Genomic DNA, 22770 nt, shown 5'->3' with positions numbered 1-22770 from the left:
GATGTAGCAGGGGAGGTGGGACAGGAACTACAACAACGGAGGCATCGGGGAAAAAAAATAAAAATCAGAAAAAGTAATTGGCTGGATAATTCAGGTGACCTCCAATTTATACGAACAATTTATACTGTTCGTATAAATTGGAGGTCACCTGAATTAGCCAGTCAATTACTTTTCCTGATTTTTTTTTTTTTCCGATGCCTCCATTGTCGTAGTTCCTGTCCCACCTCCCCTGCGCAGTTATTGGTGCAAAAAAAAAAAGCGCCAGGGAAGGTGGGAGGGGAATCTAATTTTTAGTGAGTTTGCCACCTGGTGTTCGACTGGAATCGAACATCTCGAACAGCCTGATATCCGATCGAACATGTACTCGATTGAACGCTCGATTGTTCGCTCATCTCTAATTATAATCATTGTGATGATAATAAAGTGATGGAGAATGTAAAACTGGAATATAATTATTGGAAAACCCTACACCCTACTTTATAGACAATATATTGATGATGATTTATTCCATCCTATTCCAACACATTATATACACATATTATACACCAGTGACTGAAGACAAGACATCTTATTAAAGTTCCTGACAAATTTATTGAGCGGAATGAAACTTATATTTTCACGTCTTAACCGTTCGGTCACGAAGAATCGACTGTACAAAGTTAGAAATTTCCAAAAACAATAAGTACCAAAAATATTTTAGGAACTGAAAACCATGAAATGATATTTTTAGACGCCCTGATAAGACTAGTCCATAAAGCACTGCAAGGGATCTCTGTTAGATTTGCTAGCACTGACCTATCCCTTCGTTTGGACCTTCGGTAATGTTACGGTCTGTAAATGGATCACCGTAAACTCAATGCATGTCAGTATAGTCGTAAGTGCTATTTGGAGACATTGGAAATAAATTTACAAGCTCAAATCTGTATGAGCTTCCACTTACTAAAAGTAAAATCTTAGCAGGAGCTTCACATTGTGTGTCCTGCAAGAACCGTATTATAAGTGCTAGTCACTGACTGCGCAGAATTCTGACTAATGGATCCGATGACCATCAGGAGCTGCAACGCACAGGTACGGATCCACATTTCAGAATGATCTGGATAAACTTGGGGTCTTGGTTATTTCATTAAGGTGCATAGATTCTTTAGCTGTCAGCATAGTGACGGCTTGCTAATCCCTGACACTAGTTGAGGTCTGTATTTGGCTGAGGATAGTCTAGCTGGATTCTAGCTGCTGGTTCTTTGTGGTACGGGAATATTCTCGTGTAGATACTTCATACTTCCTTGTTCAGCGAAATCGGAGACTACGTGATTCTCCCCTCGCAGTAGCCACTTGGTGGTAAGTAGTCCCTCTATTCCCACCGGGCCCCGAGCATGGATTCTGGCTGTGCTGATGCCAACCTCGGCTCCTAGGATGGAAGAACAACATTAGATGTATGAAGCAAGTGATAAACATAAGAGATGCCGCCCCATAAATATGCACAGTCTGCTCCACCATCCATTTGGTGAGATTTATCTTGACTTGTACTTCAGGCCTATAAGCCATGAAAAAGTCACAAGTGTTGGTGCAAGTCGTGTTCTTGAGCAAAAAAAAAAAAAAAGGTGCAACCTTTGCTAATTTCCTGAAACGGGAAAATGAATGGACATTTGAAGTTACAGGCCCAAAGCCTAAGGCTGCACTACTGAAAACATTCATATGTATCAATGTGTTTTTCAGGCATTTGTTATAGAAATTGATGTTATGGAATGTGACATGACTAGTACCAGGCATTCGGGCTTGGATTTTTATTTATGCCACAGATACAGATACTATCCCTGCCCCACCATGCACTGGTCTATAGGTAGCTTGGTGCAGACAGCCACGCCTGACGCCATCACAGCCCACTTCTCCAAGTTTCCCAGGACACAGGCTGTAGTTCAGGAAGACCTATAGCTTGGTCGCTGCTCCATTCCAACCCAGTCAGACTGTAGTCTTAGGGTTCTCAGAACCCCATTCTAGTGATCATGGTTCTATGATGAGAACCGTGAAAAGATTTGCGCAATGAAGCCTAATGTGATCATTTCTACATACCCAGACCAAAGCGGTATCCATCTGAAAACCTGGTGCTGGTGTTCCAGAATACACAGGCGCTGTCTACATGCTGCAGGAAATATTCAGCTGTCGCTTCTGTAAAGTGAAGTAATAGCGATCACAGTCACATCAGACCAACATGCATGTAACATGTAATATGGCAGAAGGCTTACCATTCTCAGTGATTATCGCATCCGTGTGAGAGCTGCCATATTTGTGGATATGATCAATCGCTTCCTGAACGCTATCCACGACTTCCAGACAACACTCCAGATCGCCATATTCTGTTCGCAGGGATTTTACTTCGGAGGGGCTGAAGGTCAAGTAGGAGGCAAACTTTGGACCAGCGTGAATTTTTACCTGTACAAAGTAAGAAATATTTTTAGTTCCAATGCTTCATTTACATGTAGGAGACATGGGTGTCTTATTGCCCTGTTCTGATCCCAGGGGGACCTGGCAATCAGAGACCAAGTGATGTGACACATAGTCCGTATCTGGTGGATAGGCATAAGAGCCTTAAATGGAACAAAAAGAGAATAGACACCATAGATCACCTGTTCCACTCTCAGCATGTCAATGATTTGGTCAAACAGCGGTGTTCTCAGTACATCTCGGTGGATGAGCAGGGTCTCCATAGCATTGCACGCGGCGGGGTACTCGCACTTTGAATCTCGAACTAGGATCATACATGTAAAAAAAAAAAAAAAAAAAAAAACACATCAGTACCAGTAAGATAAAAGTAATAATGTAACATTAAATTAATTATAGGTTAAGATCTATACGCCAATTATAGAAGAGGAAAATAAACCGAAGCCAGACTCCTTCACATCCTTGCACTTACCAATCCTGGTGACCTTCTCCACACTAGCTTCACTGTCCACATAGACATGACATATGCCCTCGCTGTGGCCCATGACTGGTATTCCCTTAGCTGCTTTTTCGATATCCCTGACCAACTGAGAAGAACCACGTGGAATGATCAGATCAATCAGCTTATTCAGGCGGCACAGATCCTCCACCTCTTCTCTAGTGTTCACCTGTGATACAGAGGAGACAACACACATCACAACACGTATACATCTATACACATTAATAACTGGCCTAAGGGGTGAAATGCAAACTCAGCGTGACTTATTGGAAAAAAATAAGACTTAATAGAACCCTAAAAGCTGAAATAAATGAAAAAACTTAAGAAGTGCGTACCAGCTGGATGGCATCCTTGACTCCGTGAATAGACAGCGCCTCTTGGGTAAGTCGGTACAGGGTCTGGTTACTGTTTGACGCCTCTTTTCCTCCTTTCAACAACAATCCATTGCCGCTGGCTATAGCCAAGGCAGAAACCTGGTAAGGAAGGCAAGAAAGAGTTACCAGCACTTACATCATAGTTGTGGCAGGTCAGGAGGATTTTTAACACGGATTTCAATCTCTGCAAAGCAAAGAATGAAACTTGCTACAAAATAAATGGCAGATTCGTTGCAAAATAAGTGAAATCCAACATCAAATTGTCACATGGTACAGGCAAAATGAAGGTGGAGGGGGGGAATATACCTGAGGTAGGCAGTCTGGTCGAGACTCGAATATAACAAGCAGAACTCCTATAGGTACAGTCACTTGCTCCAGCTCCAGTTCATTGGCGATCCGCGTTCTACGGATGACACGTCCCACGCTGTCCTGGGAGGAGGCTGCTATCTGTCGGAGTCCTATAGCCAAGCTGTTCAGTTTTGCTGTCGAAAGGCTTAATCTTTTCAATAGTGGAGGTGCCAGTCTTCCTGTAAGAAAAATAAACACATGAAGAGTGCCCCCCTTTTTCCATAGGTTGTGTCTGGTATTGTTCGATTTAACGTAAAGAGGTAATCTCCAGGTATGACGTTTTGGCATATCGGTAACAAATGGCAACTTTGTATAACCGGTGGGTTTCTGATCTTAAGGACCACTACTGAGCAAGAGGATAAGCAGGATCCGGCAATCCAACTGCGCAGGACGCTGTAGCCATCCATATTTACAGCAGGTGTCCCCAAAAAAAAAAAAAAGACACAGCCCCTTTACTCTCTTAACTTGGATAGCAAATCTAAGCATGAAAGATAAGAATACCCCTTAAACTGGGCTCGGTTGTGATACCAGAAACAACCAATAGTGGAGCTGTTTCAAGACAAATGCAGGTTCTTCAAGTACAAATCCAACGCTCATTATTATATTATTATTATCAGCAGTCAAGTTTATCCTCAAGTCTATGGGACCTTACCTTTCTCCTCTGCTTCCTCCATATCCTTCCGATTTGCAGCGAGAATCTCGTCTCTGTTGTCGGTCAGTAAATCGGCAAGGCTATAAATTATTTCTGCTCTCTGTTGTGGGAAAGAACACAATGTCAGTATTCTGATATTAACCAGCGTGACGTTCAATAGACAAAGATCTTACAGCATTCGAACTTAGCGCCTAAGAATGTAGCAGAACTGAGTTTGTCACTTAAAGCAAAGAAAAGTTTGTAACGCAGTATAATACATATAGCAGCTATTGTATATAGTGGAGGGGAACAGAAATGCTGCTGCAGGGGAACATTCCATACTACACATCTGTACTACAGCAGACCGGGTCCACTCTGCTACACGGGGCAGAATTCTGAGAATTTAGTACATACAGCCAAACTTTCATATTTAAAGATAACCCCTCTCTGGTCTCTAGGGACAATATCCATTGAACAGAAGAATCAATAATCTCTCCATCACCTGCTCGGGCTTCAGTGTGGCCAGATTCCTTCCGCCCGCCCGGGCCATTTCAGCCTGTTGCTCCACAGTGGGCCCTGAAAGTGAAGCCCAGATATTAGTGACAGAATAAAGAGAATCCCTGCTTTACACACAGGGGGACGCACTTCATGTTTTCCACATCAGACACTGGTTGGCAAATAAAGGGTATTCCTGGCACAACAAGTTATCTTCCATCCACAGGATAGGGGGTCAACGTGTTCATTGTTGGGGGTCAGACCCCTGGGATCCCCACAAAAGAAGGGGTGTTTGCACCACAGTTTGGATGGTGCAGAGATTGGAAACACAGACACCCAAAGATAACGACTATAGGAGGAGCAACATTATTAACTATAACAGGAGTGCACCTTTCCAACCACCACTCCACTTGTTGTGACCGGAGTAGCCCTTTAAGCGAATATATATTTTTTATTTTTTTTTTTTAAACTTACCAGCAGGTTTTACTTCGGAAAAGAAAGTTCCAACTTTTTTCCCCTCTACGATATCGGTGATCACATGGCCAGATATTTTTGGAAGAGTTCCATTTGCAATGACAACAGAGGTGCCACCCTGCAGGGCCCACAGGGCAGCCTTCACCTATAGCAAAAAGGAGGAAATAAAAATATCTTCCATACCAAATTAAGACAAGACAAGCAGAGTTTTGTTTTACCAATGACACTACATAAAAAAAACATCTGGAGTTCTAGCATAACACGTACCTTGGCCTCCATGCCTCCCATACCAACTCTTGATTTGGTCCCAAAAGTCACCGACTGCTGGTCTCCGGGATAGAAAATGTCAATAAGTTTGGCGTCATCTGACCCAGGCGGACTGTCAAACAGTCCTACAAGGAAAAGTAAACAGAACCTATGACTGCCAATGAAACATCTCCACTTACATAATCTAGAAAGCACATTTCATTCTGTGATCCAGGAAACAAAGAGGCTGTGCCATTGGGTACACTTATCCGCTATCCACGGGACAGGGCTCAATAGTTTAGGAAAAACCCAACCTCTACTATTTGTAACGACTGCTGCCCATACACCCGCTAGGTCAAAAACCATTAGGCCATACAAACCCACACCTAGATACATAAGCACCTTCACCGTGGGAAATCCAACGTGACACTTAAACATACATGCACAGTTATACTGAAAGTCGACTATTTGGTATGGCGACATACGTTACGGCACACAATTGCATGTGAGATTCTTGGACTGCAGATTGTATCTTGTACAGAATTTCTAAAGCTCATTTATCATTGACTCATAGTCCTAGAAAGTGTTTTACAACACCTTGGCACACAATAGGAGAACATTAAGGAAAATTAATGGGGTCAAGTCCAGTTCGCTCTGCAGAGTGCTGGCACAGAATCTGGTCATATAATAATATTACCTTCCACATCAGACAGGACGATGATTAAATCTGCCTTCATTTCCACCGCTAATCGCGCTGCCAGGCTGTCATTGTCCTTGATACTGATCACCTGTGGAATGAAACAAGGTCAGCAATGAAAACCTACACCAGAGAAAACCAAGCATGGAAGCCGACAGCATGGCAGATGGAGCCCCGCCATACGGGATGTGGGGTAGAGTGTTAGAAAAGAGTATCAAGCTAAGAAGCATTACATGGCACACCTGGTATGGAGTCAATGCAAGTCATGGTTAGAGGAGATGTCCACAGATGTCAACTGAAATCTGAGAATTTTTCATTAAGACAATACACCAGTGTACATGCTAAAAGCTCCACAATGCTCCCAAACGTCTCTGCGGTGCCATATTAGACATGCATGAGCATCTGCTTTCAAGCACGACTTGTACAGGCGAAGTATAGAGGTTAATACGCAGGTAGTCACATGCACAGTCTGGCTCTATAGGGGCTCCATACTGTCTAACATGGATGGCATAGCCTGATAGACTTGTCTGGGAATGAAGGGTATTTTATGGCACATGAACCTTAAAGGCTCTGGTCGGTGATATGTATTGGGGTCTGTATCAATTATTTAGGTGGTCTGGGGATCTGTATTAGTTTAGAGGGCTTTATTTGTTTAATTGATCTGATGTAGGGAATTTTTTGATAAGGGGATCTCTTATGTTTATGAAACCTCCGAATACCTTGTCCATGTTAATGTAATATATAGCTGTACGTATACGTCACCTCCGTCCTCTATCCTTAGCACTCGCAAGTTAGTCAGCCATGCCATGCACTACGTCTACAGCAGCTCTGCGTGCACTCGGAGACCCGCAGAAATACTTTACCCACATTTACCCCCTGTAGATCACTGTTGGGTTCAGGAGGAGGAACAACGGCGTCATTAGTATTAATAATGGGCACGATGTTCATCCGCAGCAGCTCGTGTAAGGTGCCATTTAAATTCCGTCTTTTCTGCTCGTCGTGGAAATCCAGGTTTGTCACCAAAATCTAAAAGAAAGAAACAAAATCAAAACAAAAATTCCTAAAAAAGAAAAAAAAGAAAAATGAAATTTTAAGATCCCTTTCAGTCCGTGACCTCTACCCCAGTGTGCAGCTGTTGGCAACAAGCCCAGACTTAGGTTTTCACGGCATTTCATGGCCTGAGCCAAGTTCGCTCCCTCCAATGGGTCTTTTCAGGTGAAATCAAATGGACACAATGGCAATATAAATATGGCATAGTCCAGATACCATGCGACGTCTACTGTCGATGAGGGTAATAAAAACATCTGATTTATGAGGCTATGGAAATAGCTTTTCAGTAAGGACAAAGGTTATTGAGGGCACAAGTGCAAAAATAAGATAAAATGTTAAAGGCAAATCTGGAGATATCATCCATACAATGCTAGCTTAGGCAGCTTTAAGCTCTGGCTCATAGTAGGAGACCCATCTGACACCCTGGCGCTCCATTACCAGCACTTACCTGGGCTGCACATATACTGTACTGGGTAAACATGGCTTCATAGAGCGCCATAAGCCCGCTCTGACCAGCCGCTGCACAGGCCCGTGCTTCGAGGACAGGAACTTGCTGAAGAGGAAGGACAGAAAATGGGAATTAAGACACATATTAGCTTTATTTGGTATAAACCCATTCAGGGATTGTCTTACTCACCATGTCTTTGAGCTGGTTCTGTCCCGAATGCAACGCTTGCCTCACACTCTGCGATAAAAGGATTTCATGGCGGAGACGCTGCTTACCAAATGCTACAGCCCCGCTGGTGACAATCATCATCTCCCGACCTTGGTTCTGCAGTACGGACACCTGTAGCAGAAGAAGGGTCCGACCAGGTACCATGTTATACATGGCAAATCCGAGTGATGCATTGACACATCCCATACAAATCACTTCTTGTATTGCTTTTCCTTAAGACATCTATGACTTCACTTTACTGCAACTTTCCTATGAAAACCACATCATGCATAAGAGTGCGTTTCCATAGGATATTTATGTACTAAAGAAAGAATAGGCCATAAATGTCTGATAGATATGGATCCCACCACTCAGCCCTGCACCTATTACAAAGCACAGGGGTCAATGTGGATCAGAATTGCCAAACCTTTCATGGATCCAGGAAAAATAGATCACCGGTATCCATTTTGCCTGGGTCTCGGACACCCCTTTAAAAAGCTTCATTCACATCCTACAACTAAACCTTGCAGAGCAAAATATACAGCAGGGGTAGGGAACCTTCGGCTCTCCAGCTGCTGTGAAACTACAACTCCCAACATGCTCCATTCACTTCCATTGGAGTTCCAAGAACAGCAGAGCAAGTATGCATGCTGGGAATTGTAGTTTTGCAACAGCTGGAGAGCCGTACGTTCCCTACCCCTGGTATACAGGTTGTAAACCAACAGTACAATAGGTAGGCCATATTGGTAATGCCATAGGTTTCACTTAGCTGAAAGGTACAGGGGGCCTCCAAAGTAACCCGCAGGAGAGCCGCAGCAGATTGCAGGGAGCACACGTAGAGGTGGCTTGGAGGAGAACCTGCTGATGCATATTCACACTGTGCGGCCTAAGGGTGCATTCAGACTACGTAACGCCGGGCGTGTATGAGAGCCGTACACGCCGGCATTACGGCAGACTGCCGAACACTTCCCATTCACTTCAATGGGAGCGCTCGTAACAGCGGCGTTTACGAGCGCTCCCATTGAAGTGAATGGGAAGTGTTCGGCAGTCTGCCGTAATGCCGGCGTGTACGGCTCTCATACACGCCCGGCGTTACGTAGTCTGAATGCACCCTTAGACTGCCTGTGTGTCCTTATGCAATATTGTGCTGTAGAGTTCAGGTTTAGGGGAGGTAAGCTGCTATTATGTTCCAGACAGGCAGTGGTTTATGATATGTTTATGTGACATGCAGGATAATAAACCAAAATTTGGACTTTATACCAAGACAGTCATTGCCCAACACATCCTCAGCGCAAGATCCTGACACCTCCTTATAAACATACAGGTTATATCATACACTGGTCACCTTAGGTTGCTCAGTCCATGTAAAAAGACAACTATCCCCAACATATACACGTCACAGCTCCTCACCTGCTCTACGATGGATGCCAGGCGACCCAGCGCTAACCCACACTCGTCTCCTCGCGTCACCACGGCGCTCCCAAGCTTTACCACAATACGCTTGGCATGCTTCAGCTCGCTGCGGTGCGCAAATGGCTTTCCATGTGAGCGGATAAGAGGCATGGTCATAAAAGGAATGCTGCTCCATTGTCTTGAATGTTGGTGGGCAGTATTGGAGGCTGGAACATCTGCAAAACGTATAAGAACCACAACTCCCATCAGCCAAGCAAATGGTGGAATCCTCCATTAGTAACAGATGAGCCGTACGGATGACAACACTCCCCCTTACAGCCCTAGACCACCAGGGATGCTGAAATTAACATCTTCTATTCCTTGACCCCTAAAGACATAAACCCCTTATAGCCCTAGACCACCAGTTATAGGGAATTTAATATCTCGCATATCTAGACTACCAGTGATGCCAACACTACCCCCCCCTGTACAGCCCTAGATCACAAGGGAAGCTGACAATAACCCCTTACAGAATACCAGGGATGCTGAAATTAACCTCTTGCATACCTAGACATCAGGGGTGCTAAAATTAACCCATTACAGCCCTATAGCCTTGAACCACCAAAGATGCCGAAATTAACCTTGTAGATATCATGGCCACCAGGGATGCCAACATTAGCCCTCTTATAGTCTTAGACTACAAAAAAATGCTGAAATGAACCCCCCTTGCAACCCAAGACTAACATTAACCTCTTACATACATGTCAACTTTCACCCCCAGAGAGCCCTAGACCACCAGTGTTGCTGACATTAACCCCATACAACCCTAGACTACTAGGAATGCTGTTAGCCTCTTACAGACCTAGACAACCAGAATTAACCCCTTCCTACTCTAGACTAGCACTGATACTATACTGACAAACCTATTTAGCAGCACTAGAACATCAGTGATTTTGTTGTCATTGACTGTTAGCTATCCCGGACCAAAAAAATTGCAGCACAATACATCATATGGCCGCGACATGTGACTGTACCCTAACACTAGAAGTAGATTACACACAGCACTCATGTAAAAACATTGTAGGTACTACCAAACTGGGTCCGCTACATTCACCTGACATCACAGGGACACATAAAACAAGTCGTAGACGTTACAACATTCAGACCAAGAAAATAAAATGAACAACCAAAGTAGTAAAAAAAAATGCAAGAAGCAAAAATCTACTTACATTTCATATGGGAAGATACTGTGGTCCGAACACGGGAATACAGAGATCGCCCATGGGTGAGACCCCGACAACTCAGTGCAGCCCGGGACAACATTTTGCTAAGACAGAATGGATCAGAAGATATTAGTCTTTAATATAGTCACAGAGTATTACAGTACAATAACACACCCTCAAAGTCTATAAAAGGGTTGGCCGTCAGCAAAGTCTACACCCGCCAGGAAAACCCTAACCCACTGGCACATAGGAAGGAAGAAGAAGGCAAATGCATTAGCCACCAAAGAAACCATTACTGAGAACGTGGACATTGTGGGGTTATTATTTGTTTAATTCGGTCCAACAGGATTCCTAACTAGATACCTTACACCTCTGTCCCCATCCACATCAATGTCTACACATTGAGAATCCGCATAAATAAAGATGCATATTAGGATTCGTTGTCACAATAAGTGTTGTCATAGGGTCATAGAAGTACCTGTAAATTTTAGTACTCTGACTCCAATCACTGATAGGTTTATGGCACTGTTACTGCACCCTTAAGAGCAGGGAATGATGACAACATCTGTAAAGCGCTGCGGAATATGTTGGTGCTATATGAGGTACTAATACCACCCCTTATTTGGCGCGACACAGCAAAATTTGTGAGATGGCGTTTTGGGTCGGTCAGTTTAGGATCCTCACTATCACCTCTCAAAGACAACTACTGAGTGTCAACTGAACCATTATATCACAAAACTTGTATACAGTTGCTTTTGGGAACGCTGTGTGAGCACCAGGGGGTCCGGCATGGGGGACACAGAAAAGGGTGAGTACTATTCTAACATCGAAGTTATGTAAGGACATCCACATCACCCACCAGGCCTTTCTAATAGGTGCCTGCCCTGCCAACCATTGACACAGCCGCCCCCATCACCCATGATGTGTAAATGATGCGAGTCCTTCCCCCACTTTCTAGTGACTGGCTGCATGGACGCATGCGGCAGCCAATGAGCTCGGCCACAGGAGATGATGAAACCTCGAGCAGGGTTGCAGAAGATCATAAAATCAATGGGACTGTGCTGAAGACAACGCACATCAGATATACGGCTATATTGCAGGACTGGAATAGTCAGCAAGGCGCTGCACTAAATAATCCTACAAATGTAACTGAGCAATACTGTGAGATGTGACTCTAATGTGTAACTGCAACTACCACTCCCAGCACGGTCACAATAGATGTAAGAATGAACATATGATGTCAAAACCTTGACAAATATTTTATGCAACTTTTTAAACCTATTTTGTCCTATTCTCAAGTCCATCTCGATACAAGATAAAACTGATAGAGTGTCACGAGCCCTGAATCTGGGTCATGGGGTGTTCACATCTGTATCCTAGAATGGAAACAACAGATCCCGAGGGAGCCCTGACTATAATGAGGTCTGTCAGGTGCCCGCTATTTTGTCATGACATCTGCAGGACTTTTTCGTCTGGGCTTCTGATGGACTTCATGCCAGGTATGAACATAGCCTTAGTAGGACATGGTCAGGATGGGGTTTCAGGCTTTGGATGTTATTTTTGTACTGACAGCAGGGGCTTATGGTGGTGAACAGACCAGACTGTTTTTTCCAGATTATGCACTACATATAAACATTAGGCTCTGTGCACACTATGGTACTTTTGGTCCGTTTGCTATCTGATGTATGGATCCCTAATAATGGATAACACAGAGACCTGCTCATATCTATGGCCCCGTACACAAATCTTTAGTACTTACGACATAGGATGGAGCTGTCGCATTCCGTAGTCTTGTCCGTTTTTGTGACTAGGTCTGTGAAAACCATGGACGGCACATGAAAGCCATTGTCGCACCGTCTGTTCCATCTTGCACGGACTCACACGTGACTATGGGGTCTTGGGCTATCTCTACACGGGTCCGTATATGGCTGCATTTCTCAGTCTGCTCTCTGTCCAGAGACTCAGACTTACAGCCTACTCTCCCATCATGACTATAGGACCAGAGAGTCATCCCATAATAAGGTGGAGATTCTCAGCATCATAGATAACTGATAGTGTGCATCAGGGTCCACGTCCTGATGGCGCCCAGTCACATGACTGCGTTGCCCAGGTTTGGGACATCTATACATATATGCAGCTTTGCATTTAGATAGTGATGACTAGAGGTGGAAATGCAATGCTTTACAAAAAACACCCTCAAAATAAAACAATAACTGATGGACTAGCCCTTTAAATGAGGCAACAGTTTGCATTTAGGAAGCAGGCAATGACAGAGACCTGACACCACTGCCACGTTGTCTATGAGAAGAACGCACAGTGATCTGTACACAAGGTGCGACATTGTTGCAAACTTCCTGTACACATAAACATGTGCAATGCAACTAAATGACCCGGAAAACTACGGCGACACTATAGACTTGTGCAAAGCGCACAATACACACCACGCAGCACCGCAGCTAATCGGGCGCACACTTGCTGACTGTGCACATTATTAACGCCGATCTAAAAGTCGCAGGTAAATCAGTGCCCGTGCACACCTACTTACCTCTCACCGCCGACAAAGTCCAAGAGCTCCCGGGACACCCCCGATTTACTACAATTTATCCAGCTCAAAATATTGTCCCGGCTGGCATGGCCTAGTGCACATGCGCCGGGCACACGCACAGGAGCTGACGCGCGTGCGCGGAGGATTAGCCTCACGCCTGCCCAGACTAACACAAAGCGCATGCGTCGTGCAATGACGCGCCAGTTAGTCAAGTTCAGTTTGGGCTGAGGGGATGTAGACGTGTCAGCAGCTGATATCACACTCAGGGGTCTGGGGAAGAGGGGTGGCAGTTCTGTGGGGGGCAGGGACAAACATAATAATAAAGAATGGAGGTGAAGAGAATAAAAGCAGAGCTGTGGTGGAAAGTCTGAGGCTTGTAAGACACTAGTCATGGCGGAGTCACTGGTAGTCTCTTCTGTGGCGACTGTGACCGCCGAAAATCTGTAAACCAAATCACTATTATACTCTGGGGTCTCTATAATAAGCTGAGGTGCGGTAAAATAATAAGTTCCTGTCCTCGCCCCTCTCCTGGGCCCCTCATGGCACCCGCCGCCCCCTTACCCTCTTTTCTGACTGACTTTATGCCCCCTGGGGCGCTGCTGAGGTCTGTGGTTGAGCCCCCATAGACGGGTGAGGTCAGTCAGGGCAGGATAAGTTCACACGGAGGAATTGGCCACAAATTTTGGGGCGACACCCCATTAATTAGGTCTAATCGGCTGCCACTGAGTGACGACACCCTGCATTAGTATCTTGTAGCTGGAAAACTGACAGAAAATGAAGAGAAATTCCTCGTGTACCCCGAATAGCCTCCGCTTATTATATTCTGCGGTCTGAAGAAATCAATGTGTGTGAAATCACTTAGGGTTCGTGCCAAATTGGACGGAAAACCCATGAATATTCGTCAAGACGAAATTTGTGGTGTACATTCATCTCTAGGGCTAATATACAGTTAGGGATCAGATAGATTAAGGTTACATGTACACGACTGGGCCTCCATTACTCTCAATGAGCCCGCACTGCACAATGCTCAGGTATAGGACCTGTTCTGAGTTTTGTCCCAGACTCACCGCCATATACATGGGCCCATGCTAATACGTAGGTGTATGTATGCAACCATAGAAATGAATAGGACAGTCACACGCACGTCTATTTCCAATATCAAAAACAGGGACAGTTAAGGAGCAAAGAGGGGCTTGGGTCAAGAATAGGGACTAACCCTCCACAAGAAGAACACCTGCACACGCTGCAGAAAAAAAACATCCTAAACATGCAGCAGGTCAATTTTTGCTACACGTTCGGTCACAGATTTTAACCTTTGCAATGCACAGAATGAAACCCATGTTAGCTGCAAAGGAAATTGTGAAACCCACAGCACAAACCAGCCGAAACTGGCCAGACTTTGCCAGAAAACAGGGCTCACCTGGGCGTCATCGCTTATGTGTGACCATTGCTCATTTCACTTCTATTGCACTGACAGACTGGTATTATTAGTCAGCGACTTTTGTCAGCCTCATAGAAATGAATGGAGTGGTGATCATACATGTACACAAGTGCTCAATTCACACAGTGGACACGGGAATTCTGGTTCTCATGATGGCTGGGGGTTCCATCAGTCGACACACGGCGATATGTCATTTATTATCCTAAAAACAGGATTTTAACCCTATATTACCCACAATATTTTGGACCTTATTGTCCACATATCGTAAGCTGTATTTAACCCCCTCCTCTCCATTTTATAATCAATTCAACTCTTCCTTAATTTTCGATACATGAAACAGCTGAGGGTAGTTATGATGACATCACAGGGCACATGACATCATAGACAACATGTAATATCGCAGGGCATGACATCATAGACTCCATTCACAACTGCACTCTGAGTGGCGTCGTTCTCTGTTATCAGTTTCTCTTTGGTCTGTTGGATCAAGGGCTATCAGGAATCCCGAAATAGTATCAGATTTTCTTTAGTACATTGAGTAAGGGCGAAATTTGTAAAAGGTCTTGTTGGTGGGCTATCCTTAGGTAAGGTCATCAATAACAGAAAGGTGGGATCCGATGCCATTAAAAACATGCATGCTTGGCCCCCTGCACATGGCGTATCTCAGGAAGGTCCCGTGCATAAGAATAGAAGTTAGGTGAACGACCACATAGTATAATACATCCAATAGTCAATGTAAGACATTGGCCTAGTTTCTATTATGGTGCACAGGGTTAGATAAGCATGAAAAAACTAAAAATTTTCATGCTGTTAACTTTATATTTTTTCCTGAATCGTTTTGGGCTCCATCTAATTTTTTTTTAAATTAAAATGGTCAAAGAGGGTTGTACTGGGGAGATTTTATTTCAACGACCCTGTTTTGAGATCCAGGGAGATATCCAATCGCCATATCTGGGGTCAGAAGGGAATTTTTTTGGTATTTTTGTGTTATAACCCTCCGGGGGTTTATTTTGTCTCCCTCTGGATCATTCGGTCCAGTGACTCTCATCTTAGGCCAATGGTGGATTGATTCAATGACCGCAGTAAGTTCTATGGTCTCTACCAGTCCTGACCATTGTGTAATCTAAAGGGCCAGTAATTTTTTTTTTATTACAATGTTGCTTATTGCAATTCAATTAAACACATTTTAAAAAATCTATTTTGTGTTGTACGTCTTTTGTCAGGTTTCTGACAAAGATGAGAGTGATCAATATTCTAGAACTGGTTCAGTCTCCCAGATGGGGTAATACCATTGTATGTGTCCTTAATTCTATATACCATATCAAATCAAATAGGCTTTATTGGCAAGTCCGAATGGATATTTGGCATTGCCAAAGCTAGTAAAGTGTGGGGGGGGGGGAGTTGGAGTCGAGGGGGAGAGTGTGTGGGGGGGGGGTGGCTGATTTGGGGTATAACAGTCCATGGAGTCTCATCTTCCTCTTAGTTGGTGGCCGCTATATGGGGAGGTGAGGTGGGGTGGGGTGGGTGGTTTGGGGTATAACAGTCCGTGGAGTCTCATCTTCCTCTTAGTTGGTGGCCGCTATATGGGGAGGTGAGGTGGGGTGGGTGGTTTGGGGTATAACAGTCCATGGAGTCTCATCTTCCTCTTAGTTGGTGGCCGCTATATGGGGAGGTGGGGTGGGGTGGCTGATTTGGGGTATAACAGTCCATGGAGTCTCATCTTCCTCTTAGTTGGTGGCCGCTATATGGGGAGGTGAGGTGGGGTGGGTGGTTTGGGGTATAACAGTCCGTGGAGTCTCATCTTCCTCTTATTTGGTGACAGCTGGACACGTATTGGGCAGGGATCTCCACAGTGGCCTCTTCTTCTCCCAGTAGGATGTAGAGTTTCCTCTTCTCGTCTGCAGATATGAAGTCTGGGATGTGGGCAGAGAGTCTTTGGTAGTAGACGGCCCTCACAGCTGAGTATTTGGTGCAGTGTAGCAGGAAGTGGGTCTCGTCTTCTAGGGCCCCCTGGTCACAGTGCTGGCACAGTCTGTTCTCCCGTGGCTTGTACGTCTGCCTGTGTCGCCCCATCTCCATCTCTAGGTTGTGGGTGCTCAGTCTGTACCGGCTCAGGGTCTGCCTGTGTTTGGGGTGGCGTATTCTCTCCAGGTAGGTGGCCATGGTGTAGTCCCTTTGCAGTGACTGGTACACGGTGAGTTTCTTGGAGTTATTTATTGCACTTCTCCATTCCTCGATGTACCGCTCTCTGTTTCTCTCAATGACTCCTTTTATTTGAGCCCTGATGGTGAACTGAAGAGCAGCTACATCCTGTAGTCTTGTCTAAAAATACGAAACGTAATAAAGTGCTGTTTTGTTTTTTTTTAATAGAGATGAAAGAAATCATCATGGGGCCTCATAACAAATTTTGGAAGGGGCCCCTCTCAGTAATGACCACTTTACAGTAAGTGGCAAATCTCCGGGTCAGACCCCACTGATCTGATATTGATGACTTACACTAAAGACCTATTGCCTACAATTCGGAATCATGGTGTCTTGTGATTTTCAACCAGAAACAGCGCCCCTCTTGTCCAGCAACATTAATATTATATCCTGAGGGACTATTGTACTAGAATATACTATATATCAGGTGCTAATTCCATTTCTACCACTAGATGGTGACATAGGTTATCTTTTTAGTTTTGTTTATTCGCAAATTCATTTCGATAAGAGCCCAGTGCACCTACAACATGTGTAATCTCCAATGTGTTCTACGGGCGCTGTGTAATAACTAAGCATCATGATGCAAACCTATACGACTAACACAGTCCTGTACATAGCAGTTGAGGTTGACTCTATATGCCGTAATGTAACTGCTGTGCACATGCAGGAGCCTAACTGGCTTCCTATATGATAATTAATTAGAGGTGGGTGAACCTCTCAGGATTTGTTTCGTTTTAGGTTCAAGTGGCTCAGGTCCAAGATTTGTTTGTGGTCAAACAAATTTGGTATTAACCACACATGAAATTGGCTCAAAACATGGTATATGACAGTGTCAGGACTCCTAGGGACCTATCTATAAAACATAATTTATAACACGGTCAGGGCTCCTAGGAACCTACACACATGGACAAAATTGTTGATACCCCTCGTTTAATGAAAGAAAACCCCACAATGGTCACAGAAGTAACTTGAATCTGACAAAAGTAATAATGAATAAAAATGATTACAGAATTTTTAACAAAATTAAACTCATGAAACAGGCCTGGACAGAAATGATGGTTCCCTTAACTTAATATTTTGTTGCACAACCTTTTGAGGCGATCACTACGGTCAGACGATTCCTGTAACTGTCAATTCGACTTCTGTACCTTTCAGCAGGGATTTTGGCCCCCTCCTCATGTGCAAACTGCACCAGTTGTCTCGGGTTTGCAGGGTGCCTTTTCCAGATGACATGATTCAGCTCCTTCCAAAGATGCTCAGTAGGATTTAGGTCACGGCTCATAGAAGGCCACTTCCAAATAGTCCAGTGTTTTCCTCTTAGCCATTCTTTGGTGTTTTTAGCTGTGTGCTTTGGGTCATTATCCTGTTGCAAGACCCATGACCTGTGACTGAGACCAAGCTTTCTGACACTGGTCAGCACATTTCTCTCTAGAATCCCTAGTCTTGAGATTTCATTGTACCCTGCACAGATTCAAGACACCCTGTGGCAGATGCAGCAAAGCAGCCCCAGAACATAACAGAGCCTCCTCCATGTTTCACTGGACTGTGTTGTCTTCAAGATATGCTTAATTTTTCCGTCTGTGAACATAGAGCTGATGTGCCTTGCCAGAAAGTTAGATTTTTGTCTCATCCATCCATAGGACACTCTCCCAGAAGCTTTGTGGTTTGTCAACATGTAGTTTGGTAATTATTACTTTTTCTGTGACCATTGTGGGTTTTTCTTTCATTAACCCCTTAGCGACCCATGACGTACTATTACTTCATGGGCGCTAGGTACTTCGCGCACCATGAAGTAATAGTACGTCATGGAGCGCTCGCCCCCTCGGAATCGGAAGCAGGTGAGAGCTGTTACCAACAGCTCTCACCCTTTCCCATAACCTCCGGTCAGCGCTTTTCCGACCCGCCTCAGCGAGATCGGGGGTGCTGGTATGTCTACTATGAAGCCTGGGGTCTGGTTAGCCCTGAGCTCCCCTTACCTGGTTGATCCTGCCGGGTCTTCTGGAAGTGAGTCTGTGCCGTCTGCACAGCTCACTTCCTGTTCTGCCCTGTGAGACACGTGCATGCTGTGTCTCACAGAGCATAATACAGGATTAGTGATGAAATCATCACTGATCCAAGTGTCCCATAGGGACACATGAAAAAGTTTAAAAAAAAATAGTGTTTTAAAACAATTAATAAAGTTATAAAGCCCCAAAAATTCCCTTCTTTCTATAGAAAATGAATTATATAAACAAAAACCTAAAAATTAATAAAAACAATGCATATTTGGTATCGCCGCATCCGTAACAATGTGTACAATAAAATGGAAAAAAATATTTAATGTACATGATGAATGACGGAAAAAGAAAAATGGAAAAAAAACCGCCATAAGTAGTGATTTTTTGCCATCTCACCTTACAAAATATCCTATAAAAAGTGATCAAAAAGTCATATGCACTCCACAACAATACCAATTAAAAGCACAGGTTGTCCCGCAAAAAATAAGCCCCCAACCAACACGGTCAACCGAAAAATAAAAATGTTACGCCTCTCAGAAGATGGCAATGCAAAAAACATTGATTTATGTCCCCAAATGTGTTTTTGTTCTGCAGAACTAGTAACACATAAAAAAATAATATAAATGAGGTATCGCCGTAATCGTACCGACCTGCAGAATAAAGGACACATGTTACTTATACTGTACGCTGCATGGCGAAAAATTTAAAAGGTAAAACACAATGCCTTTTTTTTTTTAAATCCAGCAAAAAAGAGTTAATAAAATGTATTCAATAAGTTGTAGGCACCCAAAAATGGTGTCATTACAAAATACATCTCATCCCGCAAACAACAAGCCCTTATATGGCCATGTCACCTGAAAAATAAAGAAAATATAGCATCTAGTAATGCGAGGACAAAAACCCACAAAAATCGCCAAATTATTAGAACTCAACTGACTGCGTCAGGAAGGGAATATATAAGCTGTGGGAGCGAATATCAGGGGACACCCCCATATTTACAGCTTATGAGGGAAAAAACACCAGAAGTGACCCACAGAGTGACTCCCCCATTCATAGGAGCTACTGGGACATAGTAGGGAATGTGATGTTCCCAATGCTCTCCGCACAGCTTATATATTCCCTCTTCGCTATCCGCTGTGCAGTCACGTCCGGGATACTAATACTCACTACACCCCCTGATAAATTCTTTGAGGGTTGCAGTTTTCAAACTGGGGTCACTCCTTTGGGGAATCCACTTTTCCAGTACCTTACAGGCTCTACAAACATGACATGGCGTCCAGATACCAAATAGCGCTCTTTCCAATCTGAGCCCCACCATGTTCCCATACAGCAGATTATGGCCACATATGGGGTATTGCCGTGTTCAGGAGAAATTGTGTAACAAACTGGGGGGGGGGGCTTTTAATTCTTTAACGACTTGCAAAAATTTTAAATATGGCGCTAAATGGTCGATTCATTGGAAAAGAAGTAACTTTTCATTATTACGTCCCAATGTTAATAAAATCTGTGAAACAGCTGTGAGGTCAAAATGCTCACTCTACCCCTAGATAAATTCTATGAGGGGTGTAGTTTCCACAATGGGGTCACTTTTAGGGGGTTTCCACTGTATTGGTACTCTAGGAGCTCTGCAAATGCGACATGGCGCATTAAAACTATTCCAGCAAAATCCACCCTCCAAAAGCCAAATGGCGCTCTTTCTATTCTGAGCCCCACCATGTACCCATACAGCAGATTATGGCCACATATGGGGTATTTCCGTGTTCAGGAGAAATTGTTTAACAAACTGTGGGGGGCTTTTTCTCCTTTAACCCCTTGTGAAAATGAAAATTTTGGGGATAAAGTGACATTTTAGTCATTTTTCATTTACACATTCCAACGTTAGCAAAATCTGTGAAACAGCCGTAGGGTCAAAATGCTGACTATACCCCTTGATGAATTCTGTGAGAGGTGTAGTTTCTAAAATAAGGTCACTTTTGGGGGGTTTCCATTGTTTTGGTGCTCTAGGAGCTCTGCAAATGAGACATGGCGCATTAAAACTATTCCAGTAAAATCTGCTGTTCAAACACCCTGCGTCGCTCCTTCCCTTTTATGCGCTGCCTTCTGCCCAAAAATCAGTTTACACCCACATGTGGGGTATTTCTGTGCACGGGACAAATTGCGTGATAAACTGTCATATGCATTTTCTCCTTTAACCCTTTGTGAATGTGTTAATTTTAGGTCTAAATGAATGTACTAGTGAAAAAAAAGTTAAATGTCTAAATTTCACATTATTCCATATTATTTTTATTCTTATGAAATGCTTAAAGGGTTAACAAATATCCCAAATGCTGTTTTGCATTATTTGAGGGGTGCAGTTTTGAAAACGGAGTGATTTATGGGGGTTTCTATTATATAGGCCTTTACAATTCCTTTCAGAACTGAAGCGGTCCCTAAAAAATTAGTTTGGGGAATTTTCTTGGAAATCTTGAAAATCGCTGTTACACTTGTAAGCCTTGTGATGTCCAAAATAAATTAAAAGACAATGAAAAGATGATGCCAATATAAAGCAGAGATATGGGAGATAATATTTATTCATGTATTTGGGTGGTACGACTATCTGCCTGAAAAGCAAAGAATTTCACATTTTGAAAATTGCAATTTTTTCCAAATTTCCATCAAATTTCCTATTTTTTTTATAAATAGATACAAAAATATTGATTAGTGTTTACCACTAACATGAAGTATAATGTGTTACGAAAAAACAATCTCAAAATCACTTGTGTACGTTAAAGCGTCTCAAAATTATTGCCATTTAAAATGACACGTCAGTTTTGAAAAAAGAGGCCTGGTCCTTAATGCACTTTTGGCCTGTGTCTCTAAGGGGTTAAACGAGAGGACTAACATTTTTGTCCACGTGTATATATAGTGTCTGTATCTGTATATGATTTTGTATCACATGTGACTTTTATCTGTAGAAAGTTTTCTTTTTATCATTTGTTTTCAGGAACTGCAAAAACGTAACTGTGTTATCTCCATGTTCTAAAGCTGTTCTCAGATGCGACCACGGCCAGCGATAACTCAGACCTTTTATGACTTCTTGACATTATTACTTTGCAATATTTGTGCATGAATCAAAAAAGGAAATTCTGTTTTTGTTTCTGCAATAACAATGCCGAGGCTCCGGAGCAGAACCTGTAAACTGTTTGCACATTGGCATGGAAACTGAGTAAGCAAAAGGGGCAAGAGTCAAAGAGATAAATAAGCAAATGAAATGTCGTTTCTCACTGGGATTAGGAGTAGTGGAAATAGCTTAATTTGGAATAATAGTAAAATCCCATCCAAGTAGGAGGGATTAGGGGTCTACAGTAGTAAGGGGTGTGAATATTTCTGCAACCAATTGTTTTTTGCTCTAGGACATCTAAAATGCAACAGTTTTGCTTAAGGTCCTGGCTAAATTTTTTTTCTTTTACTGTATACCACTCCGATATGAAGCTATGTGTCTCCATGTTTACAGACTACAAACAAACCCTGTGTAGTCTCATGCTATAATCAGATATTACTCTTTTCCATTTGTCGCTTTGAGTTCCATTTATCCAATTGATCTCTAAAGGGCGTTGCTTTGGCATGGGCTCCTCTAATAGGAACATAGCTTGCATGTGGTGGGAGCAATGACAAGTCAATCTGTCTTGGTCTGGGTATGATCAGTACACATTCATCCCCTACCGATCAGCACCCTATTCACTTACATGGAGCTATGCTGTAGTACCAGACACAACCACAAAGACAAAAGTGGCGCTATGACTGTTTAGCATTAATGTTAAAGGAGTCGTGGTACTCACTGTGGTCCTTTTACTCTGGTGACTGGTAAGGGTCATCCAAACCTTGATAGCATATTCTCATCTTGGACATTCATGGCATATATCCATAGTAGTACTTATAATATAATATAATAATGTAGAGAGAAACCCAAGTATGGCCCGGCCATTATTCCATATACATAACCAAGCAGACCGGGGTGAGAACTGATTTAGGGAGGAGACCCCTGTTCTGTAGATGTGCCGGTCCTGTGTCTAAAGATGAGATTCC

At 43.4% G+C, this 22770-nt stretch overlaps 1 protein-coding gene across 2 annotated transcripts; it reads right to left on the bottom strand.

Annotated features, from left to right (window-relative positions):
- Positions 1-574: 574 nt before the first annotated feature.
- On the bottom strand, positions 575-13183 carry ALDH18A1 (aldehyde dehydrogenase 18 family member A1). Of its 2 annotated transcripts, none has more exons than XM_075258008.1 (18): positions 13066-13183; positions 10527-10624; positions 9316-9533; positions 7888-8037; positions 7699-7803; positions 7068-7226; positions 6201-6291; positions 5525-5649; positions 5258-5402; positions 4791-4864; positions 4310-4409; positions 3616-3836; positions 3271-3408; positions 2909-3104; positions 2622-2743; positions 2241-2427; positions 2068-2163; positions 575-1405 (listed from the first exon to the last, which is right to left on the bottom strand). In XM_075258008.1, the coding sequence occupies exons 2-18, from the start codon at positions 10618-10620 to the stop codon at positions 1224-1226; spliced, it is 2403 nt and encodes an 800-aa protein (XP_075114109.1). In that variant the 5' UTR covers positions 10621-10624; positions 13066-13183; the 3' UTR covers positions 575-1223. The 2 variants fall into 2 exon arrangements, with proteins under 2 accessions (XP_075114109.1, XP_075114110.1); XM_075258009.1 differs by having other exon boundaries at positions 7074-7226.
- Between the last annotated feature and the right edge of the window lie 9587 nt (positions 13184-22770).

The sequence above is a fragment of the Leptodactylus fuscus genome, chromosome 10, assembly GCF_031893055.1.
Source record: "Leptodactylus fuscus isolate aLepFus1 chromosome 10, aLepFus1.hap2, whole genome shotgun sequence".
Taxonomy (NCBI): domain Eukaryota; kingdom Metazoa; phylum Chordata; class Amphibia; order Anura; family Leptodactylidae; genus Leptodactylus; species Leptodactylus fuscus.
This window is presented reverse-complemented; position numbering and strand designations above follow the sequence as displayed.

Bases quoted from the DNA above. Each gene is read 5' to 3' on its own strand.
- ALDH18A1 (XM_075258008.1), bottom strand. From the start codon at position 10,620: ATGTTGTCCCGGGCTGCACTGAGTTGTCGGGGTCTCACCCATGGGCGA. The intron at 3,409-3,615 runs GTATATTCCCCC...CTTCCTTACCAG, and splicing joins GACCAGACTGCCTACCTCAG to GTTTCTGCCTTGGCTATAGC. The intron at 2,428-2,621 runs GTGATCTATGGT...TACTTTGTACAG, and splicing joins ACATGCTGAGAGTGGAACAG to GTAAAAATTCACGCTGGTCC.